Raw genomic sequence first — 23,052 nt, forward strand, 5'->3', positions numbered from 1 at the left:
TGCGACTGGTTCTGCTAGAACGAGTCACATATGGCACTCAGTTGGGTCAGATTTGAACTGAAACGTCTTTCTTATTTGCACTTTTGATTATTTTCAGGAGATGCAGGCGTCGCTGGACGCATCACGACAGAGTGAAATGGAAACAATCAAAGAGGAATCTAAGGAAGATGAATCCGCACCAAACTCACCAAATACGCAAGCCACAGAGGCTAAGACAGACAACGAATCAGAGCCTTCCACACAAAAAAACACCAACAGCTGATTGGCTGAAACTGTTCTGTCTCTTCCTTAGACAAGCTCTGATTGGTCAAGCTTGTGATGCTGTGCCAGTTTTATTGGCTGAGACTCTATACTTCCTTTGAACTGAGGCTCTCATTGGTCGAGTATGTGGAGTGGACATGAATCGAAAGATCTCTTGGCGTCCAACCAGGTCCTTTAATTGAATGAAAAGGGATCATTAAGGTCACTCACTTGAGTTTGCTGAGCATGTGTAAAGGCGTGACGCTTGTTACAAGTTTATACAGAGTGATGTTGACTTAGTCTGGATTTGGTGTTCTTTGGCTGTCCAGGTTGGAAAGAGCAAGATGTGATGAATTAGTTCATTGTGGTTGGCCTAAAATCGCTGTGTATTTCATATGGACTTTGTGTACAGAGCTTGAATTGGAATTGTTTTAATGTGAAATGATATTGGTATTGGCTGGTGCTTTCTAGTCAGCTTCAGTCTCAAGGACTGTACAGGGCGTTTCAATAAAACAAAGCCCAGACAAAATGTGCGTTGTTCAATAAAGTGTAGATGCCATCAATCAATCATGAGGTTGAGCAATAACTTTTCCTTTGATTCTTTTCATTGCAAGCCTATTGTCTCAGAAGACAGACATTGTTTTTGCAATGACATGTACACTCTTGAATAATAATATTTTTTGTTTGGGTTTAGTCCTTATTGAAACGCCCTGTACATATTCTACTTGGGGACGGCAGATCTAGGCAATGGGAAACAACTTTCTGGTCTACGCTAATGATAAGCTTATACTGCCTCGTCAATAGTTAAACAGTGCTTTCATGCTAATCTCGGTTGGTGTCCATTGGGAGAATGGTATGCGTTCTGTGATGTCTCAGGTGTGAGGGGTTAAACACGTTTTCATCTGAAAAAGGACAGCACTCGTCGGAAGTTCGGTATTCTACTTGGTGATTCATATACATATGTACAGTAAATTAATGTTTAACTATTTTAACACCTTCAGCGCCGAACCACGTAGATCTACGTGGCCAAAATCCCCCCTCCCCTTTGAGCTGGTTATCGGAGTCTCATGGCCTTCATGAAAGAACTACGCCATCGCCATCTTCAGGGCAAGGCAGGAACTGAAACGACCGTTTGGTCTTCAGTTCCTACGGTGCCCTGAAGATGGCGATGGCGTTGTTCAGAACTTCAAATGACTTCATGAAAGAACTACGCCATCGCCATCTTCAGGGCAAGGTTGGAACCGAGACCGCTGAAAAGACTGTTTGGTCTTTTCAGTTCCTACCTTGCCCTGAAGATGGCGATGGCGTAGTTCTTTCATGAAATCCATGAGTTTCCGATAACCAGCTCAAAGGGGAGGGGGATTTGCGCCACGTAGATCTACGTGGTTCGGCGCTGAAGGTGTTAACAATGAATAGCTGTGAAATTCTGGTGCGTATACATGTTCTATTGTACATACATCACACTATGTAATATGAATGTTGTAAGAGCAGTGTCTGTGACATTTGTATTGTTTTAATTCATCTTTTGTGTGAGGCTCTGAATAACATGAGTTCATGAAAATTCTGATACTTAATGATTTTATAGGTTAGTTTTAAGAATCGCCCAATGGTTTAAGTCTATTTATTGTGTGAGACTCACTTTTAAGACTAAAGAGCCCCCTGTCTTTTATTCTTCCAATGCTTTCCTGATGATTTGAGTGGATTGACAGCTTTTCCAATGCCTCAGTTCCACCATAAATGTTGATGAAACTTTAGGCATATGACAATATTGGTTCCAGGAGGTCATGCACCTTATCAAAAGAAATATCAATATCCTTCGAAATGAAACTGCCTTTTCTTCCAATAACTCATTTTAATGTCTGTTTTATGTTCTAATTTCTTCCAAGGTGTTCATGTCATCGATCTATAAAGATTAAGAACATGGTTGTGACATTGTATATTTTGTACATAAATAAGTCGATGAAGGTTGCTATTCTATTCAAAGGAAACCTTTTCATGACTCATAACCAGTTGATGTTGATTTTATATTTACTTCTGTACTGTTTGTGACTTTGTGTACTTTGGAATGTATCAATATAATACCCCTGTACATAAGCCTATTAATGTAAGTTATGTCTAAGTAAGGGCTTAATTGTATACTTGCCATTGGCACCTTGATGACCAGGTGGCACTGACACTTCCCTTTACATTTGAAACCTGTGTATCATGTTAATAGAGTGGGAGGGGGTTTACTTTGATCCAGTAAACCCAATTTTTTGACAAAAAAGCACCTCATCCAGCATTTGGTTCACCCCTGGTAAAGAAGTGATTTAAGAATGGTCCTGTTCGAGAATATAGCGATGTATACTTTTCAATATAGCTTTGTATGCTTGTCCATTCGGCTGTTTTGGAAGCCCATCACTTGTGCTTGTGACAAGCATGAGCATTTGAGCTTGACATGAATGTTAATTGTTTCTGTTTACAAGGAGTTGCTCTGCTTCATTCGGAAAGCGCATGGACAGTGGTTGCTGTGCACTTCTGTATGGGTCTAACGAGCCCCTTCTTAATGTGGTATTGCTTAACGAAGGGATTATTTTAATGTCTACTCATAACAACCTTGTTAAAAACCTGAGATTATTATTTATTGGGAGCAACTCAGAACGATTAGCACTTAAAGCGCTAATCTTGTCAAGTGCTTTTCCTGACTTTATAAGGCTATAACAGTACTGGTACGTTCAACTTAATTGTTAAGTTATCAAGACCCTCAGGTTCTGTCATATTTTATCTTTACAAATTTTAGTCAGAATCAGATTGTTGATTTTTTGCATGCCCTTGTTGATTGAATGACGATTCCCCAATCTGTTTGACTATCCAATGACATTGAATATAGTTTGATTGTAAATCTACATTTGACAACATCTGGTAACTTTGAAATAACTGTGTTGACATGATTAACCCAGCTGAGGAGCACCTGTAAAAAGGCCTATTTTACCTGTGATAGGCCTATATGTAACAGACGAGGAGCCTTGACTGGCTTAAATAAGTCAACACAGTAGTTGATTAATTTCCTCTCGCTTCACTGAGGCCTACTGGTACAATATTGTTTATTGTAATCATGAACCAATACTCCATTTTGTGGAGTCATCGTGTAAATATTTGTAGATCCTCGCAGATAATTTATAATATGATAATTCATCTAGACAGTATACCTATAATATATTGTCATATTTAAATGTAGACAGTACCGGTATGTATTTAACACATCGAGAAGACAGTGCTAGATCACTGTTGATGAAGCTTAACATCCACATTCACTTAAGTCATGGTCTTGAAATAAGTTTTTCTGATGATGGTGTCCGTCGTATTTTTGGACAGTTAAAAGAATCACTGTTCAGAACAGACTCTGTCCAAAAAACAACGAAATTAAAAAAAAACACTTTTCAAAAAATATTTTCATACTCGGTCCTTGCGGGTGGTCCAATTTGATTGGTTATATATTTGAACCAGTCGTTGTACAGAGATGAAACATGACATTCTTTCCATTAAAACAATGGAAGATAATATATATTTTGAAATTTTGTATAAATCAAGTTAAACTGTGTATTTTATCATCTCTGGGGATCGAGTGATGAGTTATTTGTTTTTCCTGTCGAGAGAAGTTGAGAAGAGGAAGATATTAGGCCAACAAATACTGTAATAAATAAGATAATGGGAGTGAGCAGGTTTAAATTGAATGAAAGTAAACTGAGGTCAGAAAATGTTAAAGAGCGTCATGTAGGTTGCATGGCTTCATCTCCTCAATATCTCTTATACATGTCATATGGTATGACAAAGTCATTGTGTTATAAAATACATTGTGTTATAGATACAGTCTGCCCTGTGTTCATTTATGTGCAGAAAGTGGTGATATATTATGTGACAATGAGGAGGATATGACCAGGGGTGCATTGTCAGTCTCTATCCGGATACCAGAAGTAAAGAATTAAAATCAATTTATATCAGTCTTGTGTTTTTCATTACCCTGAGCCTACTTTCTCCTGCCATCAGTGTTGCGTCATGCAGCCTGCCTCATGGGAGATACTATTGGGCTGGCTTAACCCTAACCTTCACCCATCCTGAGACGGAGAGGCCTCCGACACTATTGCCCGGCTTGTGGGCAGCAGCCTCGGACCCTGGAGATCTACGCTAGGCTACCAATTTGACCTCCCGGTCTTTTCAGTTCCTACGGTGCCCTGAAGATGGCGATGGCGTTGTTCAGAACTTTAAATTACTTCATGAAAGAACGACGCCATCGCCATCTTCAGGGCAAGGTAGGAACTGAAAAGACTCGGTACGGTGAGACCGTCGGCCTCCGTGTAGATCTTTAGAGACTCGGTGTATGTATCCTGCGCCATCTTGAGAGCCTCCATCGCAAGGTCTCGTGTATTGTTGTATCGGCTCTCAGCTCCAGTTGCACTGAAAACAATCATAGTTGCAGCTATTATTTTGCTCTCCAGTTGCACTGAAAACAATCATAGTTGCAGCTATTATTTTGCTCTCCAGCAAATGTTGTTGTTGTGGTAGAGATCACTCACAAGCAGCCCTTTTTTGGAGTACTCAATGTAACTGAAAGCGAAATCCCCAAAGATCTTGTGACTGTCCTTGCTTGGATATCTTGTGCATGGGGATGCCAGTTGTGGAATCTTCCACCCAGCAAACTGTGCATGCAAGTTGTCGCAAAATGATAATCGTGGATCTAAAATGAGAACCCAGAAGATGAAAAATCTATGTGACTCATTTTTGCTTGAGCTGTTCAACCTGATTGGAGACTTCCCGTGGTTTCTGCACGGACTGCTTCGCCAGCTCGAGGGCCTCTTTTGATGTCTTGAGAGCTTCGTCTGCAACCACCACGATGGCCTTTGAGGACCTCTCTTGCCTAAAAGAATAACACACAGCTAAGTTTTGGTCGACTATCGCATGTTCTGTGCAGCAACAGCTTCTGACCTTCACGCTTCAAACTACCATTGGTAACAGAAGCTGTCAATAGTCAAGTTCGATGCGGCAAATAGGAGAGGGTCACTGAGTCAACATATTGTCGTCTTTTGTAAGTGTTCTAGTCATCATAAAACTGGTCCTGGATCTAAGTGCTCCAGATGGCTAGAACTCCTCTCTCATGGCTACTAGTTCAGGGCATTTTGTACACTCTGTCGTATGTCACATCCTTCGAAGTATAAGGGACACACGATCTGCACCCTCGCAAGACGAGTTGCCCATACCAGGTAATGCCAAATCAGTTACCCCCAAGACTAACACTGGAGGAACAGGGTTGTCCGCTTCACTGTCCATACTTCTGTCGGGACACTCCCAGCAGTTTGAAAGTCCTGTGAATGTATTAGTGTCTTTTTCTCTCAAGGAGCTGCATTGGACACTGTGAGGTGTCACATCCTTCGAACTAAAGGGACACAGCTCATGTGCCTTATCAAATAGCACTTCAGGTTAGTTATAGCTCAGTTAGTTGTCTCGTATCAGGTACCACCCAAGAAGTACTCGAGTAGTGTTTGAGGAGATGATATGAATAAACACCAGCAAATGCTTGGTCTTCAAGTGACGATTGCGGTTTACCAGTTACTCTAAGCACGGGTTACACTGGGCAGAGATGGGGTGTCAGTGTCTTTCTCAAGAGCGTTCAGCGGACTGTCTGCAGGATGCCTCATCCAATACTAAAGAGACAGGGCTTATAGCACCTCTGTAGGGATAACCATACATCGTAAGGATAGGATACAACACAAGTGTGAATGTCCTGGAATAATTCGCGTCTCTTTACGAGACTAAATCGGACGCTCTGTAATGTCACATCCTTCGAACTCCAGGGACACATATAGATACACACATTGAGCGCCAGTTATTTTCCGCGAGTAGTGGAGAAATAGGACGTTGTCAGTAAAAAATGTTTATCGCGGCAGATTTCGCAAGTCCTCAAGAGCGAAGATGTATGAAATCCTGCTTAAGTTCAGTTACGCGATATTCGTAAATCGGCTCAATCATTGATACCATGATGACTATACAGATATAGGAAACCAGACAGAGCTCTTCAGAACTGTCGTTATACATAGACGTTGGTCTCCGCAAGGCTTGGAAAAACTGTCTCTTCTTCTCGATCGTCAACTGCTCGGGGTTGAAACGGGATGCAAATTAAGTTACGGTACAGACTCTGGGCTATTTCGTCCCTGACCGCAGGCGTGAGGTATTTTTGGTGAAGAAGGTGCATTTGGTAAGTGCATAAATCTCACTTTTCGAGAGTGTCCCCCACGCTGAGAGACCGAAGGACAAGAGACAAAGGCTGATGATATGTCATTCTGGATTGAAACGGGATGCAAATTAAGTTACGGTACAGACTCTGGGCTATTTCGTCCCTGTCCGCAGGCGTGCGGTATTTTGGTGAGGAAGGTGCATTTGGTGTCGTTTGGTAAGTGCATAAATCTAACTTTTCGAGAGTGTCCCCCACGCTGAGAGACCGAAGGACAAGAGACAAAGCCTGATGATATGGCAACTTTTATTGGGCAAGTATATAATATATGCTACAAAACTTAGAATTAGTGGCCGGCATGCGGAATCAGAAAAGGCTGACTGTAAATTGTTGCACGTGAAGATAGTGTAGTGTGTTTATCGAACTTGTTGGGAGTGATCCGCACACTTGTTGACCGAAGGACAAGAGACGAATGTTCTGATATGACAACATTTATTTGGCAAGTACATACATATGAATAATGCAAAACTTGGAATACAATAACACAACGTTGATACTGCTGACGCCGCTTGAGCAAGCGTGTCAAGGGATCAGATGTTGGGTCAGTGCGCATGCGGGGCATGGGATGGAGGGTGGTGCACTGTGAGTGTCGATAAGGATATGGGGGGGGGGGGGGGGGGCAAAGGCAAATGACAATAGCATAATAACAATTGAACAATGTACAAGTCGTAAGTAACCGTGACCGCTTTCAAGGTGGCAAGAATTAATTGCTGACCAAAACAATGACATATTCTGTTAACGCCAATGGAGCATTCTCTTTTACTGTATTTTAGCCCAAAACCGCCCAATCAAAATGGTGCAGAGACTTCATGGACGTTTATTGTCTTCAAGAGGAAATTGATCTCAAAACTGATATGGGCCTATAGTATAAATAATATCCTACCTAAAATATAGGCCTTCTGTTAAATTAGGCCTGCCTTAAGAAAAAAGAAAGAAAACCTACAACCAATTCCTCTTAAAAACAAATATGTCAATAAGGTTCATTCATGCATCATTTGAATAAAACAATGTAGAAACACATTTTTGCTGTGATCAAGAAATAGCTCCATTGCAGTTGTAATGTTGCACTTCTGGTGCTGTGAAATAGCTCAGATACGGTAAATGGATTGCCACATTGAAAACGGAACAAGAAATAGCAATATTCTGGATCAGCGAGTACATACATGAAGTGCTATTGATTTCAGGAATAAGCACATTATTTTGCAAGGTTCACATTTAACAAAGAGTAACAATGTTCGATGTTTAATTTTCAGGGTCGAAAACAGGTGAGTGTCAACTCATTCTGAGCCAACAGCATGAATTACAACAAGAAAAGGGTCAATTCCGTTGGGAACTGCTGTTCCCTGATCATGGCTCTTGAGTACTGGCCTGGAATAGAAAGGGAAGATTTAGATACCAAGAAACATTGAAATATACAATTAAGAAATTAAAGATTTTGATCATTTTTCATGACGTTTTTTTTATAGCATATCAGTAATATGTCTTTACACATGTTTATGTCTGCGACAGCCTCATTGGTACTAATAAGATGAATCAATTAAATTGAATTGTCAGGCAATGGTGGTCAACCTGCCTCGGGTTTGTCCCAATATCAGTCACATGATGACGGACCTAAAGCCTCATTTCATCAACTGTAGCCAGCTTATCGAATTTTATCTCATTTACCTCAATTGTGTTCCACGAATCTGGCATCCTGAATATTCATTTCTCAGAAGTGGCCTCGGTCGTGTTTGCTCGATTCTTGGGACGGGACAGTGATACCACACGAGATGGAGCAATCCACCTGAAAAAATTGGAGACAATTCGAATGCTGCTTTAGTGAACAATGGGCGATCTGTTCAGGAGACGTCTTTCAAATCGCCCATTGTTTCATAAACGAGAGCTGGACAGACAGTTCCAGCTACTTACTCTTCGCAGATTTCCTTCTTCCAATGCATACATCGCGTTTTGTCTCGATCACACTTGCATAGCTATTTACTTTAAGGTCACGTGCAGGTCTTATTGGCAATTGCTGGGGTGAAACTTGGTACTGCGGGACAGACTTACATGTCCACAAAACGCAATGTCACTGCTGGACTGATTTACAAGTCCACTAACGCAGAATCGGACATGGACATCATTACCCCAGCAAGAACCCAATGTACCCCACAAATAGGGCCGTTCATAATGTTTAAGACATGTTTATACAAAAACAATGCTGAAGCTATTGCCTGCAGTGACCTTGCTAATGATTTTTATGTGGGAGGGGCCAGGGACCGTGACTATTGATAAAGTCCTCACGATATTATATTCGTCAACAATGGGGCACAGACTTTCAGATATTTTCGTGACTGACCTATATTACCAGTACAGTCCAATATATATATATTTTTTTGACTGACCTCTATTACCAGTACAGTCCAATATCATTCTATTCTTCGTGACCGACCTCTATTACCAGTACAGTCCAATATATATTTCATTTTTCGTGACTGACCTATATTACCAGTACAGTCCAATATATATTTTATTTTTCGTGACTGACCTATATTACCAGTACAGTCCAATATATATTTTATTTTTCGTGACTGACCTATATTACCAGTACAGTCCAAAGATATATTTAGTCTGTATATTATTCTAGGGCTGGGGTGGGGGATGGGGAAATTCTCCAGTGACAAACTTTTTGATTGTCATTCTGGTAAAAAAAAACACGTCCAAAGAAAATATTTATTCTCATAACTTTTAACAATGCTCGAAAAAAACTTTTAAAATGTTCATGTGGCGACTCGCCACATGTACCGACTATACCTGTGGATCTAAATATATATATCATCATTGAAATCCTCAGAGAAATTAGACCAATACAAAAAAGGGTTCCATGCCCTTGGTTTCCATGTACCGCGAACGATGCTAACGATAGGATTTAGCTGACAGGATTTGGCCACATGAACCCCTCCCTGTCCAGAAGACGCGGGGGTCGTCAGATCAATTTGAAACCGCCATGGACATCACTTCTTCCCCCTCACAAGTCGGTCGCGATGACCTCCATGTGCAAACCATTTTGGCTGTGGATGCCCTGGTAACCCATGTCGCCTAACCAGACATAGCGCGCTGCCTGACTAGAAGTTACCGCCTCTGAGACCCAGGGTTGAGACACTGGGGTCTGCCCCTAGCTGACAGGTGGCTGGAGATCCATATCATAGAGCATACCAACCGTACATAACCGGCTGGACTGGTCCACCCTATCAGGCTCAGACTCCCCAACGGAGTCTATTGAGCGCAGCCGCAGCGCCAGTTAATATGGATGGATTTACGTCGTCAAATAACTGTCGACCTGATGAGCATTCGTTCACGGTACATAAGAGTTTATCGGGGTTGGGGGCGAAGAGACAAGACCAGGAACTCCTATGGGGTCGCGGGCGCAATGCAACCCGAAGAACGAGATGCACCCAAAGTACAAACTCGAAAATAACTGGCTCATCCTTCGCCATAGGTGTCAAGTATGTACCACTTATACAGACAGGCGTCATTAACGTTGGGTAACACCTCACAAGGAGCAATACCAAGCATTTTCAAGACCTCATATTTAGCGAAAAGGTGTGACAACAATGATAATATATCAGATCCAATACCAGTCCCTTGACCAAACCCAACCCTTTCTTGAATGTTCAAAGGACGTCGGGGCTTCTGAAAGAAAAAAGAATTGGCCATGACAGCTACGGTAGATAGATCGAAGTGATAGATGGGCTAACTGTCTATCTGAAAAGGGCGGGTAGCGAATTTTCTTTCCTCAACCTTTTGGGCACTTTAGTGTACATTTGTACAGGGACTTTCAGCCAATCAGATTTCGACAAATACATGACGTCAGAAGTCTTAGAAACTTTAGAGCAGTAATAGAGCGCTCGTCAGAAATGGCAGAATACGATGTTCGATCCAAAGGTCGTGAGTTCGAATCCGGTTGTTGACAACATTTTTCTTTTTCTTTTTTATTCTTTATATTTTATTTTTATAACGCGTTTCTTTTCCCTTGTTATTTAGATTTTAGATATTTTAGTTATTTCTGCTACCTAAAACATACCTACAGAAAGGACAATAACAATAGCCATCTCCAAGATCCAAGGGATAGTCCTTCAGATATCAGATTGAGCATGAATATACAATGAGACTTGTCTCATGTGAATGGTTTTCCAGTAGGAATATGTTTCTCTGCAATGAGACTTGTCTATATTTTGATACTGTATGCTTCAAATTTGATTAACAAGCACAAAACAACACAAGCTTACTTCTAAGTTTCATGACGCCCCGATGACGACACAGATTCATCGGATTCTGATTGGCTGAGAACCTGTGTACAATTGTACACTGTACTGCCAGAAAGGTTCAGGAAAAAAGATTCGCGGGCGGGCGGGCGATTAAGCATACAGTTACATATTAAAATGGTAACACAATGGCCGAAATTTATCTTCGCACACCATCTTTATACTTGTGTATGAGCTATAGGTAAAACTCAATGGTGACGAGATTATTACTGCTACTGAAAAAGATTTTAAGTAGCCCAAGTCTTTTGTTTGCTGCTGGTTTGCTGCGGCTTTCAGCAGCTTCCTACCGACGGCACAAGGATATCTTTGAAAGCCACCTCGTGACCGCAGGGCCAATGCATTGGTGTCATTATTCACATTTATCATCTTCGTGACCACGCGAAAACATACTTGATGCTGACATGCATGCATAAAAACCCAAACGACAAAGATAGAAAACACAAACGCCTGACCATGCACCAAAAGACAAACTGCACTTGAAACATGATAGACACCCAGCGAGTGGTCTCACTTGACTGCACAAACACAAGTTCATTGACGAGACAGGTCACAGAGAAAGAAAAAAATAAAACAATATTCCTCGAGCGGGTTCGAACTCGGAACCCTCGCCACTTCATCCTTTCCGTCTTTTCTAATTTGGCCGTTAGAGTTTTTATGCATGCATGTCAGCTTTAAAGGGACAACCTGGGCGTGGGATTTCCCTGGCCAGGAGGATAATACCTCTGCTTGTCACCATGCGCCGCCACTTATCTCAAATAACGATTTTCGCCAGTGTGCGAGGCAGTTTTGGACATGACCTGTGAAATTCAGGCAGGCCTAAGGTTACACCCAGTTTTTGTGCACTGTTTATTGCAGTTCAATGATGTATTTCAATTTTCCTGTTTGGACTGAGAAGTCACGGATCTATTGGAAGCCATTTTTGTAGGAAAAAATACCATATCTCATGCCACAGTTGTCCATTTAATACCACTGAATACAAGAGGGGGTAGGCCTGTCACTAAACCATGGTAATTTCATAACACAAGCCTGGGAACAACTGGCAGGGTTTATAAAGGTCGCACAGTTGGCAGCATAGAGGTGAAATGAGACGATTGGTGATCACTAATCTTATCACTTTTCTAATTTCACTATTCTTTCACTTATCTTTCTGATCTGGTCAAGGTCCTCATCAAACATATCACATGTCACAGTATCAAGGGCTGATTGGTTCAGAGATAGAATGTGTTATGAGCACGTGACACATTGCGCCAAGCACGTGGCGTGTGACGTCATAAAACATGGCAGACATGACCGATCGTCTCATTTTCTTGCTGCCAGAACGATATAGTACCATAGACAGGGTATGGGCGAACAGTGTCCTCCTTTCAAAGGTCAGCTGAGCCGAGTGTGGGAATATTCAGAACAGCAGTGGCGGATTTAGGGGTCCGCATGAGTCATCCCTCTTTGATATTTTAGGGCACCTCTCCTCAAGAACCCTCCCCCTCATTTTCAGGATTGCACCTTCGGCTCTATCATGAGTTCTCATTGGTGGGGCAGCGCCCCCCGGCTTCTTTCCCAAATTTCTGGATCCGCCACTGCTGCAGAGATGAGAAGTTTCAAAAGAATACATGTATGCATGTGCGATCAAGGAAGTTTCGATAGAGAAAAATAACTCACCATGGTTGTGTTCACGTTGTATCTTGTGATAAACCGGTTGGGCAGCATTGGGTGTGCTAGACAGGACAACGTGTCTGGCGTCTGCAAGAAATGAAAATGAAAAGATAAGATAAGATTGTACATTGTATCAGACATTAGTCGCAAAATTTGGGGAGAAAAAGTTGTGGAGAAATCAGGCTGAACTCACCAATGTTGAACCAGTGCTTCGACTTGGCGTCGACACAACTGAACGCTTGTGTTCCCAAAACCGATCTGTCATACCAGGAGCACAGCCAAATTCAACGCCCCGTATTGAGTACGTTACGTCAGAGAGGTTACCAAACCACTCATCTATTCAAATTGTGATTTTCAATCAAATTCATTGACCCATACACGAAAATGCTCACGATATAAAGCTGATTGGTCAAATACTGAGGTCACGGTCGGATGAACGGGAGTCGGACAACAAGTGACATAACTTCGCGGAAACTTGGCTTTTGTGGTATTAACGAGTCTACGTGACGTAACATGATTGTTGAAATTTATAGCCAGTAGTATTCACACATGGCAAAATGTTTTTAATTCAAGTTCAAGTTTGCGCAACGAGCGATTGAAAGTGGTCCGTTTTCGCGTACGTTGGGTGCGCTCAGATGAATTGATAGCTTATGCTGCTCCGCCTGTCTAGCTGAGAGTTATGGCTGGTCAAATCGTGTTTTTTTCCCACCACGATCAGCTAGCTAGCAGCCATCAGGCTATATCAATGGCAGGTGTCTGTTCAGCGAATGAGAAATGCCGCGAACGAGACGGCGATTGCTCTGGTGACGTCATCGAGTGATGGCAGGTGGAAATGCCGATGGAACGCCACGACACAGGTCGTCTGCTAGGACATACAGTTGTGTGAGTTCACTAGAGCTCTCTCTTTACATATAAGATCTGTCTGTAGTCGTAGCACATTATACATACATATGAATTTTGATGATCTGAATTCAACTTATCCCTGCACTCTGGTTGTGACATTGTCCTCACTAGCTCCAACTAGACAAATTTGTGATGAATGGAACCTATGCTCTGATAGGCCTCTTGTTGAAAGAAAGCGAAGTAGTTCAGGAGATTTTCACAGACCAGGAGGAAATGCGCTTTCGAAATCATTGACCCTGATGCAAGTCCCACCACTTTTGTTTGTCTTCGCGCAAGTTGTCTCCGAACATACGCTTCCACGGCCATTACAGAAGCTCTGGACTGAGTTTACCTTTAGCGACAAAAGATAAAACAAGATTTTTGGTAGTCAGTGAAAATGTCACTTTATGCAACTTCTTATCGCATTGATGAGCTAGTTTCATTTCTGTCTGATCCAGAAATAGTCAGCAATGTCCAGCAGCTCCGTTTTGTTATGAGAAAGGTTAGAATGACGATACAAGGTTCGAACAGATATTGTCCGAAATTAGTTTCGATCTCCAGACTCCAGTCTGGTTGGATCTGCAAGTACTGTTTTTCCTATGAACCCATTCTCGGATGTTCCGGTTCCTGGAATACTGAATAGGTTATTGATGATTGATTGCCATGCACAGAAGAGTTAGGAACAATTGGTAAATACAAGGTTAGCCTATCGTAATCGTTGCTGCAATGATTGCAGTTGGAAATGACCAAGTTATGAAGGGATACCATCATAATATTCATGTCATTATTGAACTTTTCAATTTCAGGTTTTGCTCCTGCTGACGCCGGGTGCAGATCTCACTGTTTTGTTCCCGCACATGGTCAAGATTTTAGCTCACAATGACTTAATCATCAAGAAGTCTGCATGTTTCTACATCACAGTACAAGCAAATGCCAATCCTGACCTCTCCCTTTTGGCAGTGAACACGTTGGTTAAGGATTGTGCTGACTCCAATCCATATATTCGTGGACTTGCTCTAAAGACCTTATGTTCCATACAGCACCTTGCCCTCACTGATTACGTAGCGAAGGCTTTATTAAGCGGATTGAAAGATCGCAGTGCTTATGTAAGGCGAGTTGCTGTGACGGGCTGCGGGAAAATTTCGGTTACAAGTCACGAGTTTATAGAAGGAAACGGTGTTGTTGATTTATTATATGGAATGTTAAGAGACACTGATCCTATTGTTGTGATAAACTGTATGCATACTTTAGATGAGATTCTAAAAGACGAAGGTGGCATTGTCATCAATAAAAACATCACATACTATTTATTGAATAAACTCTCCATGTTCACTGAATGGGGTGTAGTGACGATCTTTGAGAAACTTCTCAAATACAAACCAAAGAAAGATGAGGAAACATATGACATTCTCAATATATTGGATCCGTATCTGAAACACAATAACAGTGCCATTTTGACCAGTGCAATCAAACTTTTCCTGCACCTCGTCCACGACCTGCCTCAATTAAAAGGCGAGGTTTTCAACCGTGCACAACATGCCCTCATTCATTCATTGTCTTCAGGAAATCCTGAACTGGCATTTATGATAGTAGATTTCGTTGAGGAAGTCCTAAGTGACAACCAGGACTTGTTTGCTGCAAAAGCCCAGTCTTTCTTCTGCAAGTATAACGAACCATTGTATGTTAAACTGAAGAAGATAACATTGTTGCCCAAACTGATATCGGAATCGAATATCGGTGATGTAATTGAGGAACTCTCGATGCACTGCTCCGATGTCTCACCGGAAATCTCGAAAGTTGCGATCAAATCTCTCAGTGATATTGCCTTGAAATATCCACAATATTATGCGCTATGTCTAAAGCGCCTGCTCTTGCTCTTGGACTTACAAATAGACTATGTCACATCTAATGTTCTTGGTGTTTTGCAGTCTTTTGATTTCCAGTCTGAACCTGAATTGGCAAAAGCTGTCATGGAATCAATCGCAAAGTGTTCTGATTATGTTGACGACAGTGAGGGCAAAAGCTCCCTCATCTATTTGTTAGGTGAATATGGTGAGTTCCTAGAGGACAGCCCGTACATTCTCGAGGAGTTTGTGGACACAATTAGTGAGGAGACGAGTCATAATGTGAAGTACTATCTCCTCAGCTCCCTCATGAAGCTTTTCTTTAAACGTCCTGCGGAATGCCAGGATATTCTTGGTAGGGTTTTAGAGCATTGTGCTAGTGATGATAACCTTGATGTTAGTGATAGAGCCAAGTTGTACTATTCTATGCTACAACATGACGTTAAAGAAGCACAGCGGGTTGTAATGGGGGAGGTTTAAACATGTTAAAGGGAGACGGGGTAGGGGCCATGTGGGCCAGAAATGCCCCCCTTATGAAATATTTCTGTTTTAGCTTCATGATACATTTGCTGCAGTCCTTTGACAAAGACAAAGAAATTCAGTTATTTATAGATGTCATTATGTAGTTGGTGAAATGTGCCAAACATTGTGCTATATTCCATTGTTGTAAAATAAATATTGTCTGTTCATCCAAATGATTCCAGAGTTTATTTTTGAGCCATGAATTTCAATGTCTATTTGGTTTGAAAAAGCGTCCCACCATGGCCTGCATGGAAGGTCTTGATGCCAGTCAACTCACTCTATGTCTCCAGGGAGTTGATCCAATTGTATGGCATGAATTTCTTGGAACTTGAAGTGAAGTTCCTTAGATTCTTGTTTCTTTCCTATTGTCTGTTGCACTGTGAATACATGTAGGCCTCTGATTCAAGCCCACAGTAATGAGACAAGGTTGTATGTTACCTCATGATTACATGGAAAAGGGACTAGTGACACAATGTTGAGCCTAAGTCCCTTTGTCATCTCCCTTAATGGTCCCACAACAGACAGCACAACAAGGTATGGCCCATCCCAGTCAGACATGCTTCTTTTGAGGAGGCAACACTTGATCAGCAGTGAGCCTACGATACACATGGGGTGATATGAATAAAGACTAGCAAATGCTTTTATCTAAAACTCCATGTACATTTACACTAGGCCTTTCTGTACAAAATTGAAGTAAAAGCATTTGCTAGTCTTTATTCATATCACCCATGGTAAGAGAATGGAACATCAAGTCGCTGACGTGTGTTTCTACAAAGACAGCTAGGTGAGCCCAAGTAGCTGGAGATGATGGGTTTCCCATGAAAGGCCCATCTACATGTATGACATAGTTCTGCTTACAGATCATTGTTGTCATGTGTTTTCTTGGCTGGATTTTGTCAGTATGATATTTGTCTCTGGGCAGGCATATGCCAGGACCAGATGTGACTGACATGAACAAGACTTGGACCAGTCTTTGATGGGTGATGCAAGGCCTTTCTTGTCTAGACAATCTATTGCTCATGGTGTGTGGTCTTCTGTGAAGAATATATGAATATTCCGCAGGCCTGTGTCATAACTGGTCAGATTGAGACACTGTCTCCCATTTTGGATTGGTACTTTCGTCCTTGACCGCTTTCAAAATGATGGAACCTTTTTATACATGTACTTATGAGGTCTGTATGATGCTCTATCAGGTCTCAAGGTTTTGACCTAAGTCTGCAGCATGGTCGAATGATGGTCATGTTATTGTCTTTAAACATGTTTTGTCTGGTTGCAAAAGTTGTTCATTGCGTTTTTCAACTTACTGAGATTATTTTGGGTCCCATTTGTACGTGATGATTTCAGATGCAAGAGCTGCGAAAAAGCCTTTCTCAGAAATCAATACAGAACAACAACGACTAAGTTTTCAAACAACATTTTAATTAACAAAATATAACAAAACATGAATACATTCAAGGTCACATAGACTGCTGTGTAAAACGTGCGCCTGAGAATTCTACATGTACAACAGCTGTAGACAGAATCATTTGTAAGAAATAGTGATTGTATACAATGGGCCACACATTTTGATCCTCCCCTTGTGGTGCTTCTGTACGGTGTTATGGTACAGTATAAGCATGATGACCCTTAGAAAGAAGACTGATAATCCATGTCAATATCATACAAATACAATACAGCCACCAACAAAAATCATGAAATCTGTATTTTGTTCATAAATTTTCTCAAATTGCAAAAATAAAAGAGGCACCACCAGTGCTTCACATATCACAATCCACGTTTCAGCTGATATCAGAAATCCTCACCCTCTTCCGTCGCTTCTTGGGAGGCGGTATCACCTCAGCATCTACCACAGCCACAGGCCCCTTACACGTTTTCTTATGTCGCACGAGATGGTATTTGGTAACAAACGCCTTGGTGCATTGTTCACAGGCATAATCCCGTTGCCCGGTATGACTTTTCAGATGTCTCTTGTAACTATTCGCAGAAAAGAATGCCTTGTTGCACTGAATACAAGTAAAGAGTCTTTCCCTTGTGTGCCTGTATTCATGGGCTTTGAGATCTGACCGTCGACCAAATTGAGCTTCGCAATACGAACAAGAATAGTTCTTCTCCTTCGTGTGGCAGATCATATGCGACTGCAGATGAGACTTCTGGGTGAATGCACGATTGCACTCTGGGACTGGGCAAGCGTGCTTTTTCTCTCCTGAAACAAGATGTGAATCAATTATGAAACGCTTGAAAAACTCTATACATTTGCATACATGCAGTGCCACCATATCGGATGACAAATCGGATGCCATGGATGGCGTGATGTCAGTGAGTGCCTGTAGGAGTTTCAGTGAGTCCAACATGAGTGGTAGGTGCCCGACTCTACCCGCACATCTCTGTTGCTTGAACTACTGCAGTTATCATGGCACATCCTGTATACAGAACTGTAAACTGTCTTACCTGTATGTAGTAAGATGTGCACCCTGAGGTTACTGACATCTGTAAACTGTTTATCACAGTATTGGCATTTGTGAGGCTTCACTCCCATGTGGCTCAGCAGATGGATCTGCAGTTTCCCCGACGTCTGGAAGGCTTTTTCACACCACTGACATTTCCACTTGCGGGCAGACATGTCTGGGTGGCTGTATTTCTGATGTTGTCTCATATCTGCCATGCTCGGGAATTGTTTGCGACAGATTTTACACTTGGACATATCGTCTACATTAGGAGTGACATCTGGAAAAAGTGATATTTGACTTTGTGAGTGATGTTTTTGAAGATTGTGAGACTTTTGAAAGAAGGCTATCTGGTGGTACCACAATTTTGAACAGAAGTGGGACATGACATCACCATGTACATGTATGGGTAACATGTAATGCACAAGTCAATATCTTGTAGCAATATTTTGTCCACCAAATTTGCCAATTTGAGCAAAGGTGCATATAGCACATGCAAACCTGTTTTCGGCATCCAAAATTATAGGTAACATTGAAAGGTGAAAATCAACACAAACACTATTCAAACCAAGAAGAAATCAACTTACCGATCAACCCAGCATAATCCCGTGCATACCACAACAAAAGCTCTGACCCTGCCTCAATCGCTTTAGATGTCACAAAAAATATCTGTTGGTTCTGTTGATAAGCGACGAGATTCTGCTCCGTACTATTGCGAGCTTGCTGAACGAATGGCATCCAGTTTGACACAGCCTCATCATAGCCATTCATGATTTTGGTACATCGGTCTTCGACAAAGATCTGAAATTTGGATATCTTAAGTCAGAAGGCCCAGTTTAGGTACATCATTTTCATAGAGACGTCTCATTTTCAGTTCAGTTTCTTATCAATCCTTGCTACTGGCCTACAGCTTGTCTTAGAAATACAATTTTTAAAGACAGAACAACCAGGTTCTCTCAAATATTGTTAAAAAAAGAATACTTGAACTTGTGGACCCAAGTAAAGTGCTATACCTACCCTCCAAAGAGATAAGTCTGTCTTGTCTTCTTCACCTGTAGCATCTACGCATGCTCCCTCCATGGGGCCGAACCTGATCCTTGCTTTGAGAACCTCCCTCGCAAATACACCTATGGGAGAACAGAGCTATGGTGAGGCAACAATGTGGCAATCCACTGTCAAGTTGAGCCATTTCAAACACACTCTGGCAAAAGTATCTATAAAGCATACCAACTTCACTCAGATTACAACTCAATACTTGCTTTTGAAATTTGGCAAGATCAAAGGAATGAATGCCATTTTTTGCACAGCCGTACCTTGTGAAAAACATGTAATGTGTAATTTCAAAGTGCCTGATGACACATACCAGTAAGCACGAATGATAACGTAAATCAAAGAGTCGAGCCTACCTGTGGTGCAATCATTTACTAAAGATGGTTTCAGATTAAGTTGATGGGGAACACTCATCCTTGCTTTACTTAATATCGGTGAGTCGTTAATGATTTGGTAGTCTTTACCATGGCGTGGGCAGGCATCGATATACTTCACATTGCAGTCAACACAATCTGAAATAGTCAACAAGTAACATGATCTAAGTGATGTAAGCACACTTTCCTCATTTCTTCATGAAATGTCTGTAGAACCAAACAAGTGTTGGGTGAGACAACCAATACCTTCCGTTTGGTATCAGTTCTTTCTCAAACACATACTATACTTACATATTCCTTCTATCTTGACTTCTTTTTTGACTGTGGAGATAATGTCAGCTGTGCCGTTGGTTTCACTAGATTTAAGGATCATCTCAAGCACTGAAAACAAAATCAAGTGTATCCTTAGCTTTCAGGAAACACATTGAAATCATGGAAACGTGGCCTTACATGTCTTAGGTTCTGACAGTTTAATTTGTGTTACTACATGTTCATGTATGTTACTTCTGCAGCTCATTACTCTGCAACCTGCAACCCTAGTCGAACCTGACCAATTACTTGACTACACTACTGGCTCAGTGTTTACTGGAAAATGTCCTTACTAGATAGAGACGGGAGACCATTTGGGGCATCATGACTCGACTGATCGTGACTAAGGTTTTCTTTATCCTGTCCATCCACTTCTTCACTTATGACGATGTCCTGGACAACAGCACCCTCTGGCAGAATATCTTGAAGAGATACCCCACATTCTGAGCTGGTACTTGGAACAACTACCGCACTGACAGCTGTCCCATGAACTGAACTGGTACTAGTAACTGCTGCAGAATTACAAGTCGTGTGTGTCTGGGTGGTACTAGCAGCTGTTGACGACGGCAGAACCAATACAGGGGGCGCTGACTGCAAAGCTGGGGCTGGTGGCTGTAACTGTAGGCCCATACTTGACAGGACATGGTAGATGGTGTTGCCAGTATTATCCAAAACAGGCCCAGTAACAGCTTCATTGTGATTGTTGGTGACATTTCCATATTGTTGTAGAGCCTGTTCAAGTAATGATCTTGCAGTGAGAACTGAAACATCAGCTGCCTGAATGACTGTCTGTCCTGGCTGCTGGATGCCCACTTGTCCCGGCTGTTGAACTCCTATTTGCTCTGTCGGCTGGATGCCGACTTGACTAGGCTGTTGGATGCCTACTTGACACTGCTGCTGGATGCAGACTTGCCCCGTTTGTTGGAGTGCTTGGCTAGGCTGTTGGAGTAGTGTATGTCCCCGCTGCTGGAGGGTGGTTTGACCCTGCTGTTGAAGGACACTTTGTCCCTGTTGTTGAATGCCCACTTGGCCTAGCTGTTGGATGACTGACTGCCCTGGTTGTTGAATGCCCACTCTGCCTAGCTGCTGGAGGACTGTTTGACCTGGTTGTTGGATGCCAACTTGGCCAAGCTGTTGAATGACCGCTTGCCCTGATGGTTGAAGGATTTGTCCCAACTGCTGGATGAACGTTTGTCCCTGTTGCTGGATCTGAACAGATGGCTGTTGTGTCTGCTCAGTGTTTGGCTGTTGTTTTTGCACTAGCAGCTGCTGAATATCTTTGGTCTGAATTATGCGGGAGACAGGGATACCCAGAGCTGGAAAGACAATTTAAAAAACTCCATGAAGAATACTGATATTACGAGAAAAGAATAATTTGCCAATATCCAAAAGGTTATCATGTCGGTAATGCTCTTCCAGGAATTGGGTGTTTTAATATTTAAAAAATTAGAATTACGTTTTAGAGGGATTTCATTTTGAAATGTGCTGGGAGTATCAACAAACCTGCGAGCTGCTGCTGAAGTTGTTGACTATCTGTCATACCCTGAGTTTGATTCGTCGTTGCTATAGTGATATTGCCAGCGTTGGTGATGGCCTGAGTTTGCACTACCCCTGGAACAAAAAAAAATCAAAAATGTCAAAAATGACCAAAATATATCAATGCAATGAAATTGAAGCAATTTGTCATAATAGCATCCCGCGAAGTTACTATTTATAGCTCACAAGGTCATTTGCATAAGATATTGATGACGTTTTAGTCACGTGACAGTCGGACATCGACACTTACTTCTACGCATTCGAGCTTATTTCAAAGTCAATTATCTTTGACCCTGCATTGTTTTTAGTATGAATGATACCATAGAGTCAGAGAGAGAAATATTCAGAACAATTATGTAGTATTTCCAACACTCGGACATGTGCCAGATTGAATCTAACTGCCCTAGTTAGAAAGCCTGAATCCATTACGAAACCGCGTTTGTCCGACATTGCCTGTAATTCAGCGATGGGGAAATAGAGGGCAGCAGCTGCAGTGACATCATCTTCGCGGAATGCTATTGAGGTATAGGGAGATGATGATCACATCTCATGAACTGCCGATGTCAAAAACTGGTTGAACAGGAGTAACCTACCTTGCTTTTGATCCGAGACCGGGAGCAGATTGACAAACTGTGGAAGATTTCCGAGTTGACTTAGATTGATGGTTGGTAACTGAGACAAAGATGCCACTGTCATACCTGAAACAGTCAAAACGTAAGTGTTTACAGTTTGCATATCTCCACATTGTAGTTGCCATCAACAGATTTATAAATGATAAATGTATCATCATTGATGTACTGTACCGGTATGTGGCCACTATAGATTCATGCACTTGATTGGGAACAACGTTTACGAAAACGTCGCGTCTCGTCACGTTACAGTAATGTAAAATGCATGGTGACGTGACGACGACCAACACTACGTCATGTAAACGTTGTTCCCAATCAAGTGCATGAATCTATAGTACTGTCATACTCATAATGACCGTCAAGATAGGCCATTGTTGGCGACCTGCCTTCTTTGAGTGACCACACGAACTTGAACTTCTACACTTGCCTTGTGGTAGAGTTGGCAGCGCAGTTCCTGCAGTCGACACTGGCGGTACAGACGTGCATGCTGGCTGCTGCCGACTGACTGATATGAGATTATTGACGGCTTGATGTAGCTGGTCAACATTGATGGTAGCTAGCGTCGCATCATCCATCATTGCACCTTACCTATCAATTAAAGAAAAAAACACAAGATTAGACAAAACAAGGCCGGAATATTGCTAAAATGCAGGGCATCTGACAAGGGAAGGAAAAAGACGTCCAAAATAACATTTTTAGGGGGCCATTTTTTTGAACACCCTGTGTAGTGTGTATTTTGTTTCTTTTTTGGGCAGGGCATATTCTACTATTGTAGTTCATTGAGCCTTTTCCAGACAATTCAACACTCAATCGTGATAATTTTCGGATGTAATGATTGATGGTGATAAAGAAAATCATCTTACCATGCACATCAAGCTTTTTGATTTCAAGAAATTGGAGAATTTGATTGAAAAATTTAGAACATTTTGCCGCAATCAGTGCTGCCGGCAAGCGATTGAATACGAAACCAATTTACCGGAAAACCCCGAATGTTGCCGAAGATGAC

The 23,052-nt window shown here is 41.8% G+C and overlaps 3 protein-coding genes and 1 long non-coding RNA gene across 8 annotated transcripts in view; 2 read left to right on the top strand and 2 right to left on the bottom strand.

Moving 5' to 3' along the window:
- LOC135487544 (cGMP-inhibited 3',5'-cyclic phosphodiesterase 3A-like) overlaps positions 1-4,215 on the top strand; it is a 55,622-nt gene extending 51,407 nt beyond the window's left edge. For all 4 annotated transcript variants that reach the window (XM_064771325.1, XM_064771326.1, XM_064771328.1 and 1 more), the window contains one exon: positions 98-4,215. In XM_064771325.1, the coding sequence (XP_064627395.1) occupies positions 98-262 (165 nt within the window). In that variant the 3' untranslated portion in view covers positions 263-4,215. The remainder of the gene's footprint in view (positions 1-97) is intronic.
- A 3,131-nt stretch (positions 4,216-7,346) lies between these two features.
- LOC135488662 (uncharacterized) lies at positions 7,347-9,070 on the bottom strand. The gene is made up of 2 exons (XR_010447006.1): positions 8,171-9,070; positions 7,347-7,873 (listed from the first exon to the last, which is right to left on the bottom strand). It is a non-coding gene; the product is annotated as an uncharacterized LOC135488662 (long non-coding RNA).
- A 4,632-nt stretch (positions 9,071-13,702) lies between these two features.
- Positions 13,703-15,906, top strand: LOC135488202 (AP-4 complex subunit beta-1-like). 2 transcript variants are annotated; one of them, XM_064772697.1, is made up of 2 exons: positions 13,703-13,840; positions 14,145-15,906. In XM_064772697.1, exons 1-2 carry the CDS (start codon positions 13,736-13,738, stop codon positions 15,660-15,662), a joined length of 1,623 nt encoding a protein of 540 aa, XP_064628767.1. In that variant the 5' UTR covers positions 13,703-13,735; the 3' UTR covers positions 15,663-15,906. The 2 variants fall into 2 exon arrangements, with proteins under 2 accessions (XP_064628767.1, XP_064628768.1); XM_064772698.1 differs by having other exon boundaries at positions 13,806-13,859.
- A 1,232-nt stretch (positions 15,907-17,138) lies between these two features.
- LOC135488791 (PR domain zinc finger protein 4-like) lies at positions 17,139-22,993 on the bottom strand. The gene is made up of 11 exons (XM_064773655.1): positions 22,910-22,993; positions 22,474-22,634; positions 22,011-22,115; positions 21,385-21,492; positions 20,175-21,197; positions 19,864-19,953; positions 19,555-19,710; positions 19,166-19,275; positions 18,736-18,949; positions 18,153-18,428; positions 17,139-17,907 (listed from the first exon to the last, which is right to left on the bottom strand). The coding sequence occupies exons 2-11, from the start codon at positions 22,622-22,624 to the stop codon at positions 17,483-17,485; spliced, it is 2,658 nt and encodes an 885-aa protein (XP_064629725.1). The 5' UTR covers positions 22,625-22,634; positions 22,910-22,993; the 3' UTR covers positions 17,139-17,482.
- Between the last annotated feature and the right edge of the window lie 59 nt (positions 22,994-23,052).

The sequence above is a fragment of the Lineus longissimus genome, chromosome 5, assembly GCF_910592395.1.
Source record: "Lineus longissimus chromosome 5, tnLinLong1.2, whole genome shotgun sequence".
Lineage (NCBI taxonomy): Eukaryota > Metazoa > Nemertea > Pilidiophora > Heteronemertea > Lineidae > Lineus > Lineus longissimus.

Excerpts from the sequence above, each read along its gene's own strand:
- LOC135488202 (XM_064772697.1), top strand. The coding sequence starts at position 13,736 with ATGTCACTTTATGCAACTTCTTATCGCATTGATGAGCTAGTTTCATTT. Across the intron at positions 13,841-14,144 it reads TCCGTTTTGTTATGAGAAAG|GTTTTGCTCCTGCTGACGCC; the intron begins GTTAGAATGACG and ends TTTCAATTTCAG.
- LOC135488791 (XM_064773655.1), bottom strand. The coding sequence starts at position 22,624 with ATGATGGATGATGCGACGCTAGCTACCATCAATGTTGACCAGCTACAT. Across the intron at positions 21,198-21,384 it reads ACTTCAGCAGCAGCTCGCAG|CTCTGGGTATCCCTGTCTCC; the intron begins GTTTGTTGATAC and ends TTGTCTTTCCAG. Across the intron at positions 19,954-20,174 it reads TGGTCTCCCGTCTCTATCTA|TGCTTGAGATGATCCTTAAA; the intron begins GTAAGGACATTT and ends TTTTGTTTTCAG.